This window comes from Nannizzia gypsea, genomic scaffold (genome assembly GCF_000150975.2).
Source record: "Nannizzia gypsea CBS 118893 supercont1.2 genomic scaffold, whole genome shotgun sequence".
Taxonomy (NCBI): Eukaryota; Fungi; Ascomycota; class Eurotiomycetes; order Onygenales; family Arthrodermataceae; genus Nannizzia; species Nannizzia gypsea.
Genome location: NW_003345200.1, coordinates 1,584,173 through 1,606,021, shown reverse-complemented (window position 1 = coordinate 1,606,021; position 21,849 = coordinate 1,584,173). Strand labels below are relative to the sequence as shown.

Genomic DNA, 21,849 nt, shown 5'->3' with positions numbered 1-21,849 from the left:
TGGAACACCCACGAGAACCACGTATGTCAAGTGGACTGTCTCTCAGATCCTCCCCTTCGACCGCATGATCGATGTCGGAAAGCTAGTCGCCTGTCCACATCGGGCTCTGGTTCGTCGCCAGAACATGGCCACCACCACCACCGACGGCGGCTGAAGAGGCCCTCAGGCAAAATCCGAGGGGCGGCGCCTTCGAGCAGGAAAGCAGAAGAATAAAATAATTAATAACAATGGCAATAAGAAAGGAATACGAACAGCGAAATTACTCCTGGGAAATGAAAGAATCATAGTACGGAGTTGAAGTCCCTACCCGGTTTAGCGGGGGGGTTGGGGGGCTGTTTCCTGCTTAACCGAAGCTTCCGGCACTTTCGGGGCAGTGGGGGCAGCGACTTTCTGGGGACAGCACATCCCCCAGGCCGATGACTCCCCAGAGGCCGGGGTTGGGGAGGAGGCAGGGCGAGGACAAGGGCGCCCTTTCATGGACACGGAAACAAAGCAGGGCCACCTCCACACGCCCTTTGACTGCCTTAACCACAAAGACGGCGAAGGAGACAAGATTCTGGATCATGCATGCAATATTAACTCCGACGGCTGGCTGGCTACTGACGGTCCCGCTAGCTGGCTCTTTTTTATTTTTTTCGCGTGTGGAGTACCATGCTCTTCTCTCTTCAGCACCACACGAGCTCCCCGGCATTGGCTGATCACACGGCCAACTCTGTCTCCTGAGCGGACAAGAGGGAGGGATGGCTGCTGTCAGGCTCTATCGCTGTTGCACCGGCCCTGCAGCTCCAATCACAGCGGACGAAGGGTGACAAGAAGAAGCTAGAGAGGGGGGCAGACCCGACTTGACATCAAACGGCGGTTGGGTTGCCATGGGGAGGCCCTCCAAGGTTTGTCCCGCTTACTTACAAATTGCACCAGACAGACCTATATATGCCGAGGATGCCCACCTTGCCGGAGCGGAGGCGGTGCCCTTCTTCTTCTTCTTCGTCGTCTTCTGCTCTCTTCTGCTCTCTTCTGTGAGGTTGGGGATTCTGCACCATGGCACCCGCAGCAATGAATCTTCTCTGTACGGGTCTCTACCTGCTCTCGTCCTTTGCTCAGGTATCGGATGCGGCTCCATGGCTCTTTTCACGAAGCGTGCCGGCATCTTACCGTGACGGCCGCCTGGGAGCCGTCGCGAGTGAGAACTCGATGTGCAGCGAATACGGTGCCGACATGCTGAAGATAGGCGGCAATGCTGCAGATGCCGTATGTATCAACTTCACTTCTTGCTCTTCCCTTCTTTTCTTCGCCGTCTTTATTTGCTTTTTATATTATTATTTATCCCACTCTGCGTACCTGCAGCTAACGGTCCTTTTTTACGTCCCAAATAGATGGTTGCGACAGTATTCTGCGTTGGTGTTACTTGTAAGTAGTTACCCTGGTTGTGTTCTCAATAACCATATAGATCCATTGGCTGACATGCAAGCGTCTATTCAGCGATGTATCACAGCGGCATTGGCGGCGGTGGCTTTATGCTCATCCGCGCGCCAAATGGTACTTACGAGTTTATCGACTTCAGAGAGACTGCCCCTGCCGCGGCATTCCAGGACATGTTCAAAAACAACACCAAGGGCTCGACATCCGGCGGACTCGCCAGGTATGGGTAATTCCGATCAATTTCATCCCCATCATATCGTCTAATTTGCTCTCGATGTAGCGGTGTTCCCGGTGAGGTTCGTGGCCTAGAATACCTCCATAAGCACTATGGAAAGCTACCCTGGAAAACTGTCATGGAACCAGCCATTCGCACAGCCCGGGATGGTTTCCGTGTAACCGAAGATCTCTCTCGCATTATGGTACACGCGACAGAGAAGGAAAACTTCCTTGCCAAAAATGCCGCATGGGCTCTTGACTTTGCACCACGAGGAACCCTTCTTAAAGTTGGTGATATCATCACTCGCAGACGCTACGGTGACACCCTAGACAAGATTGCCAAGTACGGCGCCGATGCCTTTTACACTGGGCCAATGGCGGAGGCTATGGTAAATGCACTCCAGGCTGCCAATGGCACCATGACCCTCGAGGACCTGAAGAATTACACTGTAGCTTCCAGGCCAACTGCTCAGATCGAGTACCGTGGCATGACCGTCACCAGTACTACGGCCCCGTCCAGCGGAGTCGTGCTCCTCAGCATCCTGAAGCTGCTCAATGGGTACAAGAAGTTCTTCCGTGCAGATCCAGTACCACTCAGCACCCATAGGATGGACGAGGCCATCCGATTTGGATATGGACAGGTACGATACGTTTATGCTGAAATATATATGTCGTTCATTCATTCATCAGCTAACATGAGCATTAGAGAACGGAACTTGGCGATCCCCTCTTCTTTTCTAACTTAACCGATTACCAGAAGAAGATGATCTCTGAAGAGGTTGCTAACAGGAACCGGATGAACATCTCAGACGAGTATACTCAAAGCATAGCAGTATACGACCCCAAGGGCCTTGAGAGCTTGGACACGTAAGTCAAACAAGCTCACCCACTTTTCAAATACCGTCCGCCATACTGAAAAGCCCATTCTAGCCCCGGAACCTCTCACATTTCAACTGCCGACCGCTCCGGTATGGCCGTCAGTCTGACAACCACCATCAACCTCTACTTCGGCAGCCGTGTCATTGTCCCCGAGACCGGCATCATCATGAACAACGAGATGGATGACTTCTCTGTCCCTGGACGAAGCAACTCCTTCGGATACAAGCCGTCACCATCCAACTTCATCCGTCCCGGCAAGCGACCTCTCTCCTCCATCTGCCCTACCATCATCACCCACCCAGATGGCTCCCTTTACTTCATCACCGGTGCTGCAGGTGGTTCCCAAATTATCACCGGAACCCTCCAAAGTGTCATCAACGTCATGGACAGAAAGATGAACGTTCGTCAGGCCCTGAAGGCTCCCCGACTACACGACCAGCTTGTCCCCAACGTCGCCCTGATGGAAGACGACTACGACAAGAAGACTGTTGACTTTATGATTTCACGAAAGCACAATGTCACTAGAGAAAAGTCGTCAAGTACGGTCGAGTCTATCATGAGGCTAAAGAACGGTGTCTTCGAAGCCTCTGGCGAGCCACGACTGGCTAATTCCGGCGGAATTGTCGTTTGATTTTTGGGTTGGTATATATAGAAAGCAAGTTGCATCGTTTACCCGGTTTTGTTAGAGGGTATATGAATTAAAGCGCAACGAGATATGTATTTACGATTTAACGGCTCGGGTTATCCGTCTGGTTAAGCAGAACTTGCGACTAGACAGCTAGATCTTAACGAGAATTATTTACTATTATCTTCCATTTATTTTGTTCCATAATCTTTTGTCTCATCAAACGACATGAGGAACGGAGGAAACTAGGGAGCAGCTAGGTGATTTCAACAATACGTCATCTTGCATCTTTCTAGAGCCGATCAGTTTGGCGCTGGGCTTGAACTATCCACCACACCGGCGCTTTCATAACTATCATAACCACCTATCGGCCGGTTTCCGAGGCCCATCGCTCTCTAAGCCATCAAGCCACTTAACGGTTTCGCTGGTGAGTTCTTCTTTGCTGCCTCGCTCCATCAACACTGAACCATTTGTAGCATCGATTAGGTAATTAACTAACAAGTGATAATAACCCTCGGATTAACCTAGTCACGTGAATTCTCTGAAAAAGCATTCCCAATAGAGGTTAGTTACCCCACAAAACCGCGGAGCTAAAAAAAATCAAAACTTGCAAAATGTGATCAGAAAGATGTTCCAGTTTACTCGTTAAAGCCAGACGGGCGTGAACCAAAGCTCTACTATGTAGAGATATAAGAAACAATTTAAAGCTGAAATGCTTTTGGTATCCTGTTGTTGCTACATATCATGGACCCATGAGCTGCAAATGCAGCTAGATACCCACAATGCACTCTGGGGCCAGAGTCCTCAGTTAGCCCTTTTGCGGCGAGTACTTTGATAGCCATGTCTACAATGTCACCGTTTCCACAGAGCCGTACTTTGCACTAGCTTGGATTAACTCAATACACAAGAATTCGCCCCGGGCTATGAATTCATAACTCTCCCACTGAAGGTCGAAGGTCATGGCAATGCCGTCATTTTGCGGGGCCCCTACGTACCATGGAAGGCGTTCTACTGATATCATAAGTAACCGGTTATTCCAAGATTGCTGTTCTATGTGCACGCATAAACAATGAACATTTCCTTTTCTTCCGTCCCAATTCTGTAGCATTACTGTCGAATTGATTCCCTAACCAAATTCCAATTGTCCACTTGAGGAGAATATGCTGCTGCACTACATTTTGGTGGCCCTCTGGGCTACTGTGGCCTACGCCAGAACTTTTTCTGAGGATATCTCAAACATGCCGGAGCTGTCAGAGATGTCTTCATATCTAAACCAGACGCCTGAAGCTAAGGATGCGCTAGACAACCAGAAGAACGTTACTCTGCTTGCTCTTGAAAACAGTGCCTTCCGCGACTTTGTGGGCCAAGGCCAGGAAAATGGCAATGAGTCGTCATCGAATTCAAGCCTGATCAGGGGTATTTTCAGCTACCAGTTGGTGAAGGGATTGCATAACTCAGAACAGATCACAACTACGCCGCAGTTTTCGCCAACGGAACTAAACGATGAGGGCTTTACCAACGTTAGTTCCGGCCAGGTGGTTCAGCTTGTAGAGAAGGATGGAAAGGACTACGCAATCTCTGGGTTGAACGACAATTCTACCATAATCAAGCCGGTAAGACGTCAACACGGGTGCCTCTTGTGCGTTTTCTTTCTCAAGACCTTTTGTCTAATATACTCGTTATAGGGTGTCGACGTTGAGAGCGGTGTGATCCATGTCATTGATCGCCCTTTGACTCTCCCTCAGAGCGTTACAGATACACTTCAAGCTGCAAACCTCACCAGTTTCCAGGGTGCTGTGCAGCGCGGAAATGCTGTCTCCAACGCCAATGACGCAAAAGACATTACCGTCTTCGCTCCGAGGAATTTGGGATTCCAGCGTATTGGATCCGCTTTCGAGAACATTTCTACCGAAAACCTTGGGCGAATTGCCAACTACCATATCGTCAGGGGTAAAGTGCTCTATTCTCCAGATTTGAACGATGGAGACTATCCAACATACGCCGATAAGGACTTGCATATTTCCATGGTCGATGGACGTGCCTATGTCAACTCTGCTAGAGTTGAATCTACCAACCTCCTTGTCAATAATGGTGTTATCCATGTTATTTCAGAGTAAGCCGTTTCGTCCGTTTATGATAGAAACCTTCGTTACTTGCGAGGAGTTCAAGATGCTAATTCTTAATCTTAGTGTCCTCAACCCCAACAATGATACCGCTAAGCCGGTTCCAGATGCTGATCCACCACCACCAGCGTTTGAAAATGAGAACTCTACTAGCACCGACCCATTGACAGATGGAATTCCCTCTCCTACTTCTGTGATCCCTCTACCAGGCGTAACAAACATTAGTGAGGGTGGAGGAGGCGGCGGCGGAGGCGGTGAATCAAGTACCTCCCCAAGTCCAACGGCTACAGTAACAGAGACAGAAACCAGTGGAGGTGGCGGTGGTGGCGGTGGTGTGGGAGGTGGTCCAGGGCCGACTGCAACAACCACACCCCAGCCAGGAGCCGCCGCAACAGCGCCAGCTAAGGCTGGATTAGCTGCTGCAGTTGGATTAGGTGTTGTATTGATCAACGCATAAACCTGCTAAGAGTGGATTGCTGCTTTCTGACATGAACCCAGGTAATATTTAATATCGATGCATATCCCCTGCCCAAAGGTCATGTATGGTGAAATATTGCTGTTTTTCATTTAATTTATGTAATTTGTTAACAAAATGATACCCTGTATTCCATGGATTTTTCAAACTGATATCGATTGCTTTTCTACTTACCACCCAGGTAACTCCCAAGTACTAGTCAGAACATGGCCAGAGCCGCATCACGTGAATAACTAGTTACGTATTTTGTCTCAACATTTTGCACTTCACTTTATCAGTCCATAGTTATATGTCAATTGTTTCGTCCGTTACAAGGCTGTAATCTTATGGCAAAGAGTCAGAAAACATCACCATATTTTAAAAGGAAACGCCCTGATATAACATCATGTATTCCATTCCCTCCTATATCTGCAGTCTCATTTGGATTAATACAGGAGAAGCTCGCCCATGAGCCATTTCGACTTCTTGTTGCTACCATATTTTTGAATCGAACCAGGGGAGAAGTTGCGATACCTGTGCTGTACAGTGTTTTTGAACATTATCCGACTATTGAATCTTTAGCCAATGCCGACTTTGATGAACTGGTCTCCTTAATTCGACGATTAGGATTCCAAAACTCACGAGCCAAAAAATGCATTGCTCTCGCTAAAGCATGGATAGCGAATGCCCCTGAGCCGGGGAAGCGGTATCGGAAACTTCACTATCCTAATAAATCTGATGGCTCGGACATTAAATGTGGCGAGGTTTTGACTGATGACGATACCCGGGTTGCTTGGGAGGTTGGTCATTTACCGGGTATCGGACCTTACGCTATAGATAGTTGGAGGATATTCTGTCGAGATGAGTTACGTGGTTTAGCCACCGACTGGAATGGAGCAGGTACATCAGAAGGATTCTTGCCAGAGTGGAAATCAGTACACCCAAAGGACAAAGAACTTTGTGCTTATTTGGCATGGATGTGGCTCAGGGATGGCTGGATTTGGGACCCTCAAACAGGAACGAAAATTGCGACCAATAGGCGGATCCTTCGAGCGGTTCGGGATGGTGGTTTAGTCCTACACAAATCTAGCGGGAAATGGGTTTTGGATCTCACTGCGGCTGGGGAGACGTCACTATCAATCGAGGTCGGCGCGGCAAAATTTGTGAATACTATTTAATGGAACAATATCGTTGTGATATATAGTGCACAGAAGCAATCATACTATTTTTGGGCTTTTAAAGATCCTGAACCTTTTCTGACGTTGTACTTGGGATATACAAACACGAACATCAGAATAGAAGGATGCGATGAATTTCGGCTATTTATCAGCTAGAAGCTAAGGAATGAATAATAGTCTGTTTATAGTACTGGAAGATTCGCTCCTTTTGTTAAAGGTAACCAGAAATAGAGATGGTAAATGGGACTGTGAACAGTTAATGAGTGTTGCTTGGTACATATAGTAAGTTTCCAATGCTTAAGAAAAGCCTTAACGTCCATGCCTCGATAGCGAGTTGATTTTGCCCAGCCTGTACTCTGTATGTGATAATTGAATTTTTGTCCTTCTTCTTTCTTCCTCAAAATCGCGAGTATCGATGATGTGGTAGTTCAAGAAGTTAGAATTGAGCTGGCTGTGCTCAAGGACTTCTGGGATATATTGATTCCCTCATTTTCCGTGGTGGTGGTGGTCACCATCATCGTGGTCGTGGTCGTGGTCGTGGTCATGGTCATGGTCATCGTGATCGCCATGGTCTTTGTGGCTTCTGACTTTCATTCCTTTCCAATGATCATGGTCATGGTCGTCATGGTCGTGGTCATCATGGTCGTGGTCATCATGGTCGTGGTCATCATCGTGGTCATCATCGTGGTCATCATCGTGGTCATGGTCGTGGTCGTGGTCATCGTGATCGTGATGGTCTTTGTGGCTTCTGGCTTTCATTCCTTTCCAATGATCATGGTCATGATCATCGTGGTCATGGTCGTCATCATCATCATCGTAATCGTCATCATCTTTATCATGACTAGCCATAGCGGGTACCCCCCGGGGAGCCATAAGGTCCAATTCCGAAATTATCCTCTTTCCCAAAAGCTCCCAGTATGTGGTTTTTTCAACTTCTGTCTTTGGAGGTAGCTTGTCCACGGACATCCTATCACTGTAAGCATACTCCGCAAAGTTTCATGTGACAACTTGGTATATTTAATAAACATACTGGTTAACAGGGACGGCGACTGCGGAAGCAACCAGTAATGCTACCGCGACGGTTCCAACGTTCATATGCATGGCTGCTAGTTGAGAAAATATTAAGATGTAAATTTTAGATAGATGGTTATATATGAATATATTGCTGGATTTCTCGGGAGTGGTTCACAGAGAATGGGGAATGGAGGAAGCAAGGAGCGACCCCGGTGTCCTTATATGGAAATCATTCCAAGTGTTGAGTGAACACTATCAAGATCGATTATCCAAAATAGTAACTATGATATAAGTTACACCCCTAATCCCGGACTTTCGAGTTTACCTGTAAATCGGTGAAGCGGAACGTTTCAATGTGAGTGTGCATCAGTTCTGTAGAAACGTAGATAGCGTAACAAATATGCAACGCCAATTGCGAAAAAAGAGTTAAAGCACACTATCTGTGAAGTTGGACAGCTTACGACGCAATCTATTCTCCCTCTTTCCGTCGGCTCCAATGCGTTGCTCAAGTGTTAGTCCCTTTGCAATGCACTCTAGCTGGCCGTGTATAGTTGTGGAAGGGAGTGGTGTAGTACTTTATCGCGACTATAACTAGGCTGCTGGGGAGTATATAGCTTATGTATATTGGGGTTGGCGGGAATCATATTGTCGTAGGACCTGAGTCCTGCGTGGAGGCCGAGCATTCAATATAACAGTTGGTATGGGTGTTTGTATTGCTTCAAAACTTGATTTTTTGGAATAAGACAAACAAGTATTTGACAATATGGGAGTAAACAAAAGCTCATTTGTTTGCTTCATAAACGACAGCTTGTAGGCTCAACAAAAAAGGTCCATAAGACCTTATTCTTATGATATCATTTTTTTCTCTTAAAGGCGTGGGTTCATTTGACGGACTGGCTGTTGCAAGAAACAGTGGCATAAAAAATCACCGTGATAGGGCAGAAAGCATGGGTATGATTTACATCTTATCATTATCAAGATGCGCTTTGCTAGGTTCAATATTAGAGACTGTCGACGTCTCTATCCGTGTTAAGCATGATGCGGTAATGAGTATAGAGTGTGTTACAAAAAAGGATGTTTTGTGCCTACTTGACTGATGGGGTTTAGCGGCCCTCTTACGGACTGTTTATTTATCCGTTTACTGTTAACTATCGATGACTAATCACAGCGCAGCATCACACCAAGTTCTGTTGCTAGACTCCACAAAGAATCCTAGCAACTTGAGATCGAGAAGGCTGCCGATATGATTCCAGTTTATATCCACCCCATGCCAACCCAGAGTGACTATACTGTAGTCATCTGCTGGACCCTGCAGCCTTCCTTTTGAAATCTTATTGTTAGCCCTTATGAGACTTTTACCCTAATGATTAGGGGCAAGGGCAAGGCTGTATCATGAAGATAGAGCAAGGTGGACATTTATATCCTGCTATAATACCCACAGGAAGCATATTTTCTCATTCATCTGCCATGTCGGATATCACTGAGTGCAACAACACTTGCATATGTGCATTTACACTGACAATAGGATATGTTGGGCTTTGCCATGACATTTGTCAGTTTTGAAGGATTGAGGCTATGTATATCCTGGCGAAAACATGGCACCTCGGGCCGCATGCCGTCGAGTTACTTACATATAGGATTCCTATGTCGCTGACTGGGGCCGCCCTGCAGAGAGAGCCGAGTAGCCTATTTCTTCTTAAATTAGCCGGGTGGCGGCCACATGGTGATGGTACCCATATACGACTAATTCAACTAGCGGTCCAATACCTGCGTTTTTAGGTGGCATTTTTCAGCTACTATGAGCAGTTTCATAACTAGATGAGGCTCTCATACGCTATATCCCATTTAAATGAACTTCTTGTAACCCGGTGGATGCTCATTTCTGTAAGGACCTGGAAAAGAAACAGTGCGACATAAACACAACACACTAGCCATGAGTGTTGCTGGGAATACTGGTCGCCTACACAAAGGGGATGTCCTTGTAAGTGCACCCATGGTTCTATATGGAGTATGGGAGATACGACGCACTGACATGGAAACCACTGTCAAATAAAGATTTCAACCGCTACGCTTTTCGTTGTCTGCTGGATCGCCGCCATTGTGCGAGCATATATTCGAATCCAGATTCAGAGACAGATTTCATGGGACGATATATTTCTAGCCATCGGGGTCTGCTGCCTATCTATAGGCCTGGCTATCTTCTACGCTATCACAATTGACAAAATGTACCTCACACTGGCAGTCCAATATGGTGAGACTGCTGGAATAACTCTTCCACCAGATATTATACGGATAAAGTTCGATTACCAGAAATGGATACAAGTAACGATAGTTGTGCTCTGGCTGGCTGTGATGTCCGTGAAATTCAGCTTCCTAGCTCTATTTAAAAACTTAGTCGATGGGATTCAGCCGCTGAGGAGGTATTGGTGGGTTGCGACTATTGTCAATATTGGCATTCTAGGATATGGATCTGTTGTTACACATATTTCCTGCCCTTATTACTATACTCTCGAGAATGGTGAGTGAAAGCTTTCAACATTGTCCAGCATTACCAGCCAAGATGCTAATCTTTACGCTAGCTATATGTTTGACCCCGTCTGGCCAGCGGCGAATATCGGCATTTCTTTTCATACACCTAGCATTAGACCTATTCGGCGATGCTTTGAGTAAGACGCCACCTTGCTTAAAACTTTTAGAGTACCGATGACAAAACTAATGCCGCCATTAGTTCTATATATACCGGTCCGCCTGATTTGGACCGTTCGGGTGAGACGGACGCAAAAGATAGGCCTCACTTTGTCGCTTTGTCTCACAATACTAATGAGTATTGTGACTGTCATTCGGGGAGCAGGAGTTTACTACAAGGGACTCGTCGACACCAACTGGGAAACGTATTGGGTGATAATATGTGCGGAGATTGGGGTTTGCCTGGCTTCCGCTACGTGTTTCCGCTCATTTTTCATTGCTCGAAAACAATACAAGGCCGTATCTGCATCAAGTCATTCTAGGGGTCAGCGGGAACGTCGCTGGTATCCCCTGGTCACTGGCCTGTTCAGACAGCCTGTTGTTGCTGATGAAATTCCGAAGAGCTTGAGCAGAGAAGAGACTGCGTTGCCACAGTTGAAAATTGAAACAACGATGTCCCAAACGATGGGGATAACTGCATTGCCTCGCCTTCCAAACCCTTACTTTTCGCCCTTTCCGCAGCCTATGGTATCTCCACAAAGCAGTGTATTCATTCTCGATTAGCATGATGCTTTTATCTCTACAAACCCACGATTTAAGCCTATTCTGCTCTTTCATATCGCGCAGTGCTCCGTCACCAAAGCTAGAGAACTAAAGGCAATGACGAGAAAATGTAACGAAAAGAACAAACCCCCCCCCCCCCTCCCCTAGGATATAAAAGAAATTAACAGATAGTAGGTAAGGCAAAAAGAGCAGGAGAAAAAAAAAGGTCATACCAGGATTCGAACCAGGGTTATCGGAACTTCCAATGACTAATCAGAATCCGATGTGATAACCGCTACACTATACGACCTGCGCTTGGTGGGTGGCCTGGGCCATGTGACTTTTCAGGCGGAACTGGCGCTAAGCAATCTATTCTCACGTGACAACGGCGCTTAAAGGTGAACCACGGATCAGGAAGTTCTTGACTTCAACTCTTCGATATCTAGATCGTAAAGCAGTAAACAAGACGAAGACGACGAGGAGCCTGCGTTAGGAAGAAGGCAAACAGACGGAGTTGACGTTGGGAGGCGGCAGCTTGCTTGAGCGCGATCCCCACTGGCGCCGGTTACACACAGCCACACTCCTTCGCGTCAACGGAGGATCTTTTTTGCAGAGTGCTTAAAGTACGACAAAGTTCAACGGCCCCCAGAAGAATATTAATTACTCCCTGCCTGTACTCCGTACTTCGACTATTACACGCACAAGTCGAACAGCTTCAAAGACGACCGAGATCAGATATTATCCTTTCCGCGCCCTGCTGGGTCTTACGTTGTGCAGTAACTCGCCTGTTGCTGCCCAACCATAAGGCATTTTGCAGGGGCTTCCTCAACCTCATCGAACAGTGTCTTGCTTTTCATGTTGCGATCCATGAGTTGCGCTATCACCAAAAAGCACCTCAATAGAGCCCCCTGATGCCTTGCGGGATCGCTTCCGATCGGTCGTCCGTGACTAAGATCCACGCATTTTTGACCCTTTCGCAGTGGCGCATTATTCACCAGGCTGCTGGGCAACAATTTTGCTTCCCTGGTACCACCTCCATATACGCTGCTGCGTCTTGCTGCCGGCAGGATTACCTCTTTCTCACTAGCCGCCATGCCCTCCAAATCTCGAGAACATCACCGACCGCGAGATCGAGGCTCAGACGATCAGAGCAGCGAAGCAACCGAAGGAACTGCGAGACCGTCACACTCATCACGGAGTCGAGAGAAAGACAAAGACCGTCACAGTCGGACCACTCATAGTTCCTCCCACAGTTCGAGCAGAAGGACTAGGCCTAGATCTGATAAGGATAGGCTCAAGGACGAAGCTGGCCGCTCACCTAGTTCATCTGCCTCTAGTATAAGAATCAAGAAACACCCATCTTCCACCCTCATGTCCGAAACAAACGAGTCGAAGGTGTCCACGCCTTACCCCAGCTTCTCAAAGGCACACAGTAAGGAGGCTGTGGGGAGTCGAGATAATCTCGGCATACGGCTCAACATATTGACCCCCGAACCAACAGACCTAACATCTGCGGATGCCAAAAAGGATGAGCAAAAACCGAGTTCCACGGCCGAAGACAAAACCCAGAGCAAAAGGCATAGTCAAAGCACCCGGCCTCCAAGCCCTCCTCTCACAAATGATGATACAGAGCTACCCCGGCGAAAAAGCACACCATCTAATGATGGGCGCCGGTCAGATGAGAAGGAAACCCCAAACAAGTCTTCAGGAGAGCCTAAGAAGCATAAATCTTCAAGGAGTCATTCTACCAGGTCTTCCGCGGGCATCTATAAGAAGCTAAGTGACCAGACGTTGAAAACCAGTACGAGGACCCGATCTAGCACCCCAAGCAAATTGAAAATTTTTGAGGCTCTTCAGTTTTCTCACAGATCCTCTCCCACTTCAGCGCAACGAAAATCCAGATCATCCCTGAATCGAAAATCAGCATCTCCTGCCGAAGTTCTCTCCGATAACGATATAATAGATGACACAGTAGACTCAGATGCTACTTCGATCGCTCCAGTACAAGTGAAGACCACCGCGCAGCTACCCAAGCTTCGAAACCGCCCTCGCGCATCGAGGCCTCCGTCACATGCTTCCCCTTCTCCGCATCCGGAGACGTTAAGAGACCCGTCCGCTGCCTCTCCGCCTCCTCCACCACCTCCGCCTCCTCCTCCGCCAGAAATACCGCTCTCGAGACCTAGAGTTGACTATCTCCTCCAAAATGGTGGACTGAGCTACCATGTACCACGAAACTTCCTTGGAGCGGGGGAATCAGCTAATATGCCACAACACCTTTTCGAGCCTGCCAATACTGGAATGAAGTTATTCGAACCGTTTTCCAAGCTATTGAGTGATTATAACCGAGTAATAGAGAAGAATGGATCGCTGGCGGTGGCTACGGGGTATAGGTCTGTTGCTAGAAGACTATTAGACCGCCTAGAATCTGTCTTTGCTCGAGATATATCGTCAGAGTCCTGCGAATGCCCAATGTGCTGTGGCAAGGAGGAAAACGAAGCACAAGCAGGGGTTAGCTGGGGCGAGGTCCTGGAACTGGTTTCGGGCCGAAGCGACTTGCCGACCTGGCCACCGTTCCGGATGCAACCAGAGCTAGACCCAGCTGCAATCGAAAATTCACAGGAGCACATACCTATGCAAAAGCTCGATATCGATGTGCCTGAGGAGTACCGAGACCACTATATCAGACAATCAAGGAAAACAAAACAAGCTGTCGATAAATGGCTGTCTCGACAGCCTGACCAGCCCGCCGAACCTCCAGGAGAGGTTGATGATGAGACGCTAACATTTGCCATTTTAACTTATCTGGACCCAGAACAAAGAGCCCCCTTTGCAAGCCTGCTTGAATTTCCACTAGGACCAGCAGTACCTAAGAAGGAGACGCCAAAACCTCCAGATAGGCCACCTTGCCTGGTACTAGGAGCTGTGGCAATCTACCGTCTATACAGACTGCAGAGCTTACCTCGGGACCCCGAGACAGCCCTGTACATGGTGAAGCACCCCGATATGCACAATGTGCTAGCTACGTTAGCAGCCATCAGTGACGACGAGTGGGATATCCTTATCTCGGGCCGTTTTGACGGATTTCTGAGGAGTGGAGCAGAGGACAACGCTGTGCCAACCTCGGCAACAGAGCCTCCCTTTGATCCCCACTCCGGCCTACCAAGAAATGGCGCCCAGCCGGCGCGCTCAGCAAGCCAGCCACGTGCGGGAGCTCCCATTTCTACTGCTGCGGCCGGATCATATGGAGCCCCTATTTCGATCGATGAAGAAACAGAAATCGCTGCATTGGCAGAAGTCGAAAGGGACATCTTCCTTGGCATGGAAGCGCTTGAAGATGCCTTTGAGATCCTGCATGGAAAGGCAGAGATAGTTCGTCGAGCGTTGCGTGAGCGCGGCGCCGGTCTTACCGCTGCTAGTCAAGCTCGAAGAGGCAGCAGGTCGAATATCCAGATACTGGCAGGCACACCTGTGCCAATGGGGACGCCGGCTGAATTCGAAAGTGGCACGGATGACGATGTTGATGACGGGGCGTCTATTGCCCCCTCAGAGTCGGCGAGCAATATCAGTTCTAACCGGAGACGAAGACCCAAGCGCCGAACGGAACGACGGACCCCTGCCCCTGTCGAGGAAGAGCCCGATGAATACAACGAATATGTTGTCCCTATACGCCCAGGGAAATGAGAAACGATAATCTCGCCACCCTCTACCTCGCGCTAATCCTTCACTCCCCGGCTTACGCTTCAGCTAGGGCCGTGACTTTTGTTAGCCGACCCGTGAAGCTCTCGTGTCTTACATATAGTTACCTGACGGCGCAAAACCAGACCACTTTCTAAGTTTCAACCTTTGCATCCCTGAACATCCCCTTGGTAATCTCTTTTCTCCCCTTTCTTCCCCCATTCCTCTATTATCTCCTCCTTCCTTTTTCCCTTGCGCTCCGGCCAGCTATCGAGATGCCCATACGACTACTTTATTCGTCCACTATTCCCCACTAGGCTTTGATTTGGTTTATGCATTTTGGTCTTGATACAAAGATATACTATGTACACCGTCCCTTTTTCTACTCTTAGACCTTTTCCCTTTCCCCCCTCACGCCGTGACGTCTCAATTGCATAGCATCGTTAGTTAGTCCGTTACCTTGTAGTAGTTAGTGCTTCTTTTTGACTTTACCTTCCAGGGCTCTTAATAGTGCTACCAGGAATTGAGTTAGCCCTGGTCAAATTTAACTTTACACTTCCTCCGTACATACACACTTCATGTCCACACCTCGCCTCGACTTGCTCTTGGTTGTCACGGATCTACGGGCCACGATATCAATATACTTGCAGGCCGTTTGATTTTCCTTCTGGTGGCTGTGACTGCAATGATGAGACGATCTTGGTCAGGGCAGTTTTGCTTGTTCAGCCTAGCCGCTAAATTTATAATATTTACTCCGGTTCTTTGGTCTGGTGGCTGAGAGTCACAAATAGCCTCATGTCCATCAATATGTGTACCTGCGTAAAGAGCTTGGATTTTGGGGATATTACCCGATCTCTAGGTTAACCCAGCCGCAGAGTAGTTAGAGAGACGGCAAGCCGTGTTGAAGACTCACAGACCCCGGAGGCGAAGACGGCCTGCATTGGTCTCCCCCTGAACGCGCCAGGTTTCGCGTCAAGAGAGTGAAAACACCACATCCAGACGATACAAGCTGTGATTTTATATGCATGATGAAGGCTTAGCGGTGCAAAATGTCCAGATGGCATCGAGTGATTGCCATTTCATCTGGTAGTGAGGACAGAGTCTGCTCTCGTAGCGACTCTCTTCTACCTGCAGGATTACCAACAACAATCGAAGTAGGCAACCAACATTAGCTACACGAGGTATATCATTTGATCGGCTAAGTGCACCATACTATATGCAAGCCCCATTGTCTTGACCGCTCTGCTAACCATGGTGCAGGTGCCATTATCTGCCGCCTCTTTGGCGCGAGGAGAGATATAACAGCCGCCACCAAACAGCATAGTTATCGTTCTCCTTTCAGCACATCAATAGTCGTTCCGGATAGTTAATGATGGATGATGTGGTATTTCTCAGGCCGTGGCTGGCATAATAAGGATAACTGCGTACAGCCTCTTGTTAGGGACGGACTATACACCCACCCAGCGGTAATTCATGTAAAATCGGCACTTGAGACCCACCGCGGAACATGGATAAATACACTAAGGCCTTTTAAGGAAGATGTTTGGGTGCCTGTTGCGCGGATGTAAGGCAGCTCAGGCCCATGCGGAGCAGAGCGGGCGTGTCAGATGATAGAGATCCTAGAACTGTAAGTTATGGTCCCTATTAACTAACTAATAACGGAGGAGGTTCAAGCTTGATGAGCACTAGGTGTGGATGGAAGTACCTGCATATACTTCTCTACCAGCCAACGGTATTGATTCTTGATACAATCGACAGCGGTCGTAGGTGTCTAGAGAATTTATCCCCAACAAGCTTCTTATGAAGAGCCTTAGCAAACTGGGCACCTTGTTATATACTAGACCGAAGGAATAGGGTGAACTCGTCGAAGATGCGTAAGTAAACTCCTGCCATGCCCCAATCAAGGATGATGGCCCGGCTACTGCGGAGGATATTGAACTGCAAGAAGTCACAGTGGCAAATGCACCGCTCCGAGGGCAGGTTGACCCTATCTGAGTATTCCACCTCCTTCAACTTCTCATTAATCCAGGCTTGGAGATCCTCGACTCGAAGGTTCGACCAGCACCGTAGTCTGAGAAGAACCAGTCGTGAGGTTCCTGCCCAGCTAAGGGTCCAATCAACGCCTGTGGTGGTAATGGAAGACTGGGACTACATGCTGCGATAACATCAGCGCGCGAAGGACTGAAGACTGCGTCATGATGCTAGGGAGCCCACCAAGCAAATTGTATGACGAAAGATTTGATGCTGGATAAAAATAAAAACAAAGAGGCAAGCGCCTCACTTCCATCAAGCGTTGGTGAAGCGGGATCGATTCCGACCTCAATTGCTGGTTTGATTATAATTGATCCGATGCAGACATACGGAGTACCTAAGTTACCCTGTGAGAAATGCATTAGGGTTTACCTGTCGATCCGGTGGAGTCGTTTTAGATATCTTCCTTCCGCCCGCCAAAGGGTTTCTTGTCTCAGCCAGGCGGCAGCAGCACGACAGGCATCATGGGATGAAAACAGTTGAACAGTTTTTGTGCTTGCGGTGATGTGCTGGATAACTATCTGCTCCGCTAGTTAAGCTAACTAGTCGACGCCATGTACGTCTTGCAGCCAGTCGCGGCTTGTCTCCCTATCGGTGTCAAAGGCAGAGAAAAGGACGCTCTGGGGAGCGAGCAGACGATTGACAAGCCTTGAACGGCCTGGTGGAAAAGAAGAGAAAGGATAAAGGGACAAAAAAGAAATACGGAGAACATGACGGCTCGTTGACCAGTTTAGGGTTGGTTCGATACGGGGTACTCAGGGGCTTCTGGAAGCTTAGGGGCCCTGGAGTATCTCGTTATGGCAACCGATACCTGCCGTTGCCCTTTGTTTTCGTGATTGAAAGACCGTCACTGTCAGTCAGGCTGGCCCCGTTGGCTCACTGAGCGGTAGTCACACGGTGGTAATGTATGGGGGGATTGCTATATTGGATAGGAAAACGGGCAGCCTTCACCTCCATTCGGGAAAGCGAATTTGCATCTTCCTGCAGTGCGCCCTCGTATGACACCAGCTAAGATCGGTGTCACATACCCTGTTGGAGGCAAATCTTCAAGTACCATTGCCCCGGATGTGATAGTCTTCGTGTTAACCCGGATAAGCATCACTACAGCGCTGGATGTGGAGAGCGCATTTACTCTCCGGGCCCATCTGGCCGGAGCCTCGAGAGCGAAAGGCCAATCTCGGAAGAGAGAAATAGGCCCATCTGCAAGCGTTGCAGGCATTTATATCCCCATATATCCACTTGGCTCTCCGTCGAGATATCCGTTTTCCCTCCTGTCTTTGCAGTTCAATAAGGAGTTGTTGGCTCTTGCTCGATGGACCAGAGCCGTTTTTTTTTTTTTTTTTTCAAACAACTATCGCTGATATACCTACCTACCTATACGTTGAACCCTCAATAACTACTCATTTACCTTTCTCCTGTTCCAACTAGAACAACCATCCCATCAGGTCCAAATAATACATACCCTTTGACGGCACAACTGAGTGCGAGACCATCATGCCTATAGGCGCTTCTCTCCTCCGGCACGCCCTGATGCTTCATCATGATGCAGTACGAACGGCCTCCAAGCTCGAAGCCAGAGGGGGTGCCACCCTAGACGTATCCCCATTGCCAGACGGCTACCGGGATGGAACTATCATGGTGGTGACGGCATCCTTGGTCTCTGCCGTTGCAGTTCTAGGGCTACTAGGCTTTCTTACATACAGGCTCATGTTCTCGCATAAACGTGATGGTACTTATCTCGGGCACAACCAGTTTGTTGTTCTCATCTACAACCTCCTGCTGGCGGATCTCCATGTTGCCCTTGGGTTTATCATGTCAGCCCATTGGATACAGAATGACGGCATATTTGCTAGCTCCCCTATCTGTTTTGCTCAAGGATGGCTGCTGCAGTTAGGCGACCCGTCAAGTGGCTTATTTGTTGTCGCAATTGCTGTCCATACCTTTGCAACGGTCTTCGCTGGGAGAAAACTATCATACAGGCTGACCGTAAGCTGTATCATTGGACTTTGGTGCTTCTGTCTACTCCTAGTCATAGTCCCAACCGCTAGGCATGGAAGACACACATACGTTCCATCTGGAGCTTGGGTATGACGCCTCCCCTATCCTACTATACTTGCGTCCTACTTCTGACATTTATTATTGCCAATACATAATGCTGATGATACTGACAATACTGAATAAATAGTGTTGGATTAATCAGGAGTTCGAAGCAGAAAGATTCTGGCTTCATTACCTTTGGATCTTCTTCTCAGAATTCGGCTCCCTCTTGCTCTACACTATCCTATTCTTCTACCTTCGACGAAAAATGAAAGCGTCGGCCGATCTCGCCCGTGGCCAGAAGGAAAAATTTGGCAGGCTCAGTCGAGTTACAAGCTACATGGTTCTCTACCCCCTGGCATACCTTGTCCTTTCTCTCCCAATCGCTGCAGCCCGAATGGCGAGCGTTCAAGGCAACCCCCCCTCGCTCACCTACCTATGCGTTGCCGCCGCCATCATTGCCAGCTCCGGCACCGTCGACGTCATCGTGTATGCATTGACTCGCAAAGCACTTCTTCTCGACTCTGAGCTTTCTCGGACGTCTGAAAAGGGAGGCTCTGGTTCAAATGGCCGTCGTAGCCAGTTGGCCTCCACCACGGATCATCGTCAAAGCCAGGGCTACGAGCTCAACAAGCTGAACAAACACAATGCAAAGAATCCAGCCTCTTTTGGAGATCATTCGACAGACGACATTATTGATCAGCTTGAGAAAGGCGGCTTTGGAAAAGTGTACCAACAAACTACCATTGAAATCACTCATGAGCCCGCTGAATACGACAACGGACCTCCTTCTTCGTCGACCTCGATTGATCAGTCAATGGTTGCCAGAGGCCCTTCTCCCCAGCCGGGTCAACCATGGGGAGGCGAGTGGAAATGATTCATATTCACCATGTTCTCTCCCCCCTTGCAGGAGCAGGTCTTCTGGGTAGGGGGGAGACAACGACTCATCAGGAGCCAACCAGTACCTTTCGAGTTTTCTTTCTTTCTTTCTCAATAGATAGGTGGTTGGTCTCTCTTTCCCGAAACCCTTGCCTCGATCTATTGCCGGAACAACCTGACTGTTCACAGGCTCCCATCCGATTTCTTTCATTCTTATTTTTTTTAATTATTTGCTTCACAGGGAGTCTGATATGTTAATGCCCTGCACCAGCCCCTTTTTACGTGTTTTTATGAGGCAAGATACCCACTTCAAACGGCAATGATGTTTAGAGTACACCTATACATTATTTTAATCTTTTTCCATTCTTCTCATACATATGTGTGTATGTCTGCATGCATGTATATACCTATTTTGTAATAACTGTGTTGATCCTGCAACTGGGCGACTTGAAACATGCAGCTCTTACTCCAGATGGCGCCTCGCCATTGACTGCTCTTTCACCGCTTTGCGAGTATTGAATCAAATGCGTCTTCGTGCGTATGCATATGCATGTATAGCTCTTTTCACCGGTCATTCGAATCGCAGTAATGCTGGCCTTTGGCTAGGTCCCCGAAAGCCGTGAAAGTCGCATAATTCTAGCTGTGTACCCTTAGTACAACGACTGAGGCTGTTATATATACGCAAGCTATAATACAGACTTATGCACTAAACCTGCCATTGTAGTACCTAGGTAATAACTCGCGATAAATAAGCCGTAACTCCAAGTACTTAACGTATAACGACCGACTGAATGTGGGCTTAAAAAAGCCACTCGAAAACGCCATATAAAGACAACAAACAAAGATAATGAATCGTCACTCCTGCTTTTTATAGAAATGTCACCAATGCACGCAAACAGGTGCAGGACTATAACTTTCTACTCATCATATTGTTCATCGCCATCGCCATCATCGTTCTTTATCATCATGGCGGCACCACCTCCCCTGCCACCTTTAACACCATCTTTACGGATAGGAATCTTTATACCCTGAATAGCAAAACACTTGCTCAAAGGCGTGCTCTCAATGACGCCAGGAAACTTCTTTGCTGAAAAGACTTGAAGAACATCTGAGTAAACGGAAGCGAGAACAGGAGCCGAGCCATGGTTAAGGATCGGGGTATTGCTTGCAGTGTTTCCGGAGCGGCTGAGAGCTTGCTGCGGAGTTCCGACGTTGACAAAGTTCATTTTCAGTCTAATAATCGGTTTAGCAGCTATTGGCATACATACGATAATGTTATATGAATAAATCTTACCTAAACATTCCTTCGGTACGAACACTCAGGTCCTGCAGAATAAACCAGATACCAAGTTTCCCAGCCGGATCGGAGAGTTTGAAGGCACTCGCACTCAGACTCCCAATTAAGTTGCGGGTAAACATACCGACAGGTGCGGGAGGCAGATGGTGGACAACAGGCTGCTGCGATTGGGATGCGTAGTATGCTTGGTTGACATGAGGGTAGTAGCTCTGGGCAGGCCCAGACTGAGGAGCAGGATATGGCATCCCTGTCTGGGTTGCATAATTCTGCTGGGGGTAGTAAGGGTAAGTGGTCGGTGGCTGGTTATACATGCCTTGCGGCTGATAGGAGGAATAGGTTTGGCCCGTCGGGGCCATGTTCTGGGTCGGTGGTGGGAAAGAAGATGATGTTGCGGTTGAAATAGAAGGTGAGGTGGCCGAATGTCTAACTAGGTTGACCTCGCGATCACCTTCTGCATTCCAAAGATCAACGGTGAGAACAAAAAACGTTGTATCGATTTCACTGTCATCAATTTGATTAGTAGGTGTAGTGGGAAATAGACTGTGCAGGAATGCTGGGCAGCAACATACTCTGCTTCTACTTCTTGTTTTGTGGTGGCATCTCTAACAATGAGACGGACACAAGGTGGAGGAGTGATGGGACGACGATCCTGGGAGTGGTTAGTGGTGCTACTGAAATACATGAGCAGCCAGGGACACGGCATACCTTTATCGGCCGAATCCGGCACATACGTGCGCGTATCGGCTGCTGCACGACTTTCAGGACATATTCAAAGCCATCCAGGGTGAGAGAGG

The 21,849-nt window shown here is 48.2% G+C and overlaps 8 protein-coding genes and 1 non-coding gene across 9 annotated transcripts in view; 6 read left to right on the top strand and 3 right to left on the bottom strand.

Moving 5' to 3' along the window:
* Positions 1-1,038: 1,038 nt before the first annotated feature.
* MGYG_02615 (gamma-glutamyltranspeptidase 1) lies at positions 1,039-3,145 on the top strand (the record flags this gene model as incomplete). Its single annotated transcript, XM_003175037.1, has 6 exons — positions 1,039-1,248; positions 1,374-1,407; positions 1,480-1,639; positions 1,700-2,276; positions 2,342-2,502; positions 2,566-3,145. 6 exons carry the CDS (start codon positions 1,039-1,041, stop codon positions 3,143-3,145), a joined length of 1,722 nt encoding a protein of 573 aa, XP_003175085.1.
* Positions 3,146-4,299: 1,154 nt separating this feature from the next.
* On the top strand, positions 4,300-5,719 carry MGYG_02614 (hypothetical protein; the record flags this gene model as incomplete). The annotated part of the gene is made up of 3 exons (XM_003175036.1): positions 4,300-4,752; positions 4,825-5,252; positions 5,329-5,719. 3 exons carry the CDS (start codon positions 4,300-4,302, stop codon positions 5,717-5,719), a joined length of 1,272 nt encoding a protein of 423 aa, XP_003175084.1.
* Positions 5,720-6,063: 344 nt separating this feature from the next.
* Positions 6,064-6,894, top strand: MGYG_02613 (methyl-CpG binding domain-containing protein 4; the record flags this gene model as incomplete). Its single annotated transcript, XM_003175035.1, has 1 exon — positions 6,064-6,894. One exon carries the CDS (start codon positions 6,064-6,066, stop codon positions 6,892-6,894), a length of 831 nt encoding a protein of 276 aa, XP_003175083.1.
* A 486-nt stretch (positions 6,895-7,380) lies between these two features.
* Positions 7,381-7,995, bottom strand: MGYG_08991 (hypothetical protein; the record flags this gene model as incomplete). The annotated part of the gene is made up of 2 exons (XM_003175034.1): positions 7,381-7,861; positions 7,925-7,995. 2 exons carry the CDS (start codon positions 7,993-7,995, stop codon positions 7,381-7,383), a joined length of 552 nt encoding a protein of 183 aa, XP_003175082.1.
* Positions 7,996-9,841: 1,846 nt separating this feature from the next.
* On the top strand, positions 9,842-11,157 carry MGYG_02612 (hypothetical protein; the record flags this gene model as incomplete). Its single annotated transcript, XM_003175033.1, has 4 exons — positions 9,842-9,889; positions 9,964-10,426; positions 10,488-10,574; positions 10,637-11,157. 4 exons carry the CDS (start codon positions 9,842-9,844, stop codon positions 11,155-11,157), a joined length of 1,119 nt encoding a protein of 372 aa, XP_003175081.1.
* A 203-nt stretch (positions 11,158-11,360) lies between these two features.
* MGYG_10531 lies at positions 11,361-11,446 on the bottom strand. Its single transcript has one exon. It is a non-coding gene; the product is annotated as a tRNA-Gln (tRNA).
* Positions 11,447-12,228: 782 nt separating this feature from the next.
* Positions 12,229-14,817, top strand: MGYG_02611 (hypothetical protein; the record flags this gene model as incomplete). Its single annotated transcript, XM_003175032.1, has 1 exon — positions 12,229-14,817. One exon carries the CDS (start codon positions 12,229-12,231, stop codon positions 14,815-14,817), a length of 2,589 nt encoding a protein of 862 aa, XP_003175080.1.
* A 3,519-nt stretch (positions 14,818-18,336) lies between these two features.
* Positions 18,337-19,756, top strand: MGYG_02610 (integral membrane protein; the record flags this gene model as incomplete). The annotated part of the gene is made up of 2 exons (XM_003175031.1): positions 18,337-18,927; positions 19,028-19,756. The coding sequence occupies 2 exons, from the start codon at positions 18,337-18,339 to the stop codon at positions 19,754-19,756; spliced, it is 1,320 nt and encodes a 439-aa protein (XP_003175079.1).
* Positions 19,757-20,675: 919 nt separating this feature from the next.
* The window catches only part of MGYG_02609 (VelB protein), a gene marked incomplete at both ends in the record, with an annotated part of 1,617 nt that continues 443 nt past the window's right edge, over positions 20,676-21,849 (bottom strand). Inside the window, 3 exons of the mRNA XM_003175030.1 lie at positions 20,676-20,991; positions 21,059-21,556; positions 21,625-21,704. Of these exons, the coding sequence (XP_003175078.1) occupies positions 20,676-20,991; positions 21,059-21,556; positions 21,625-21,704 (894 nt within the window). The remainder of the gene's footprint in view (positions 20,992-21,058; positions 21,557-21,624; positions 21,705-21,849) is intronic.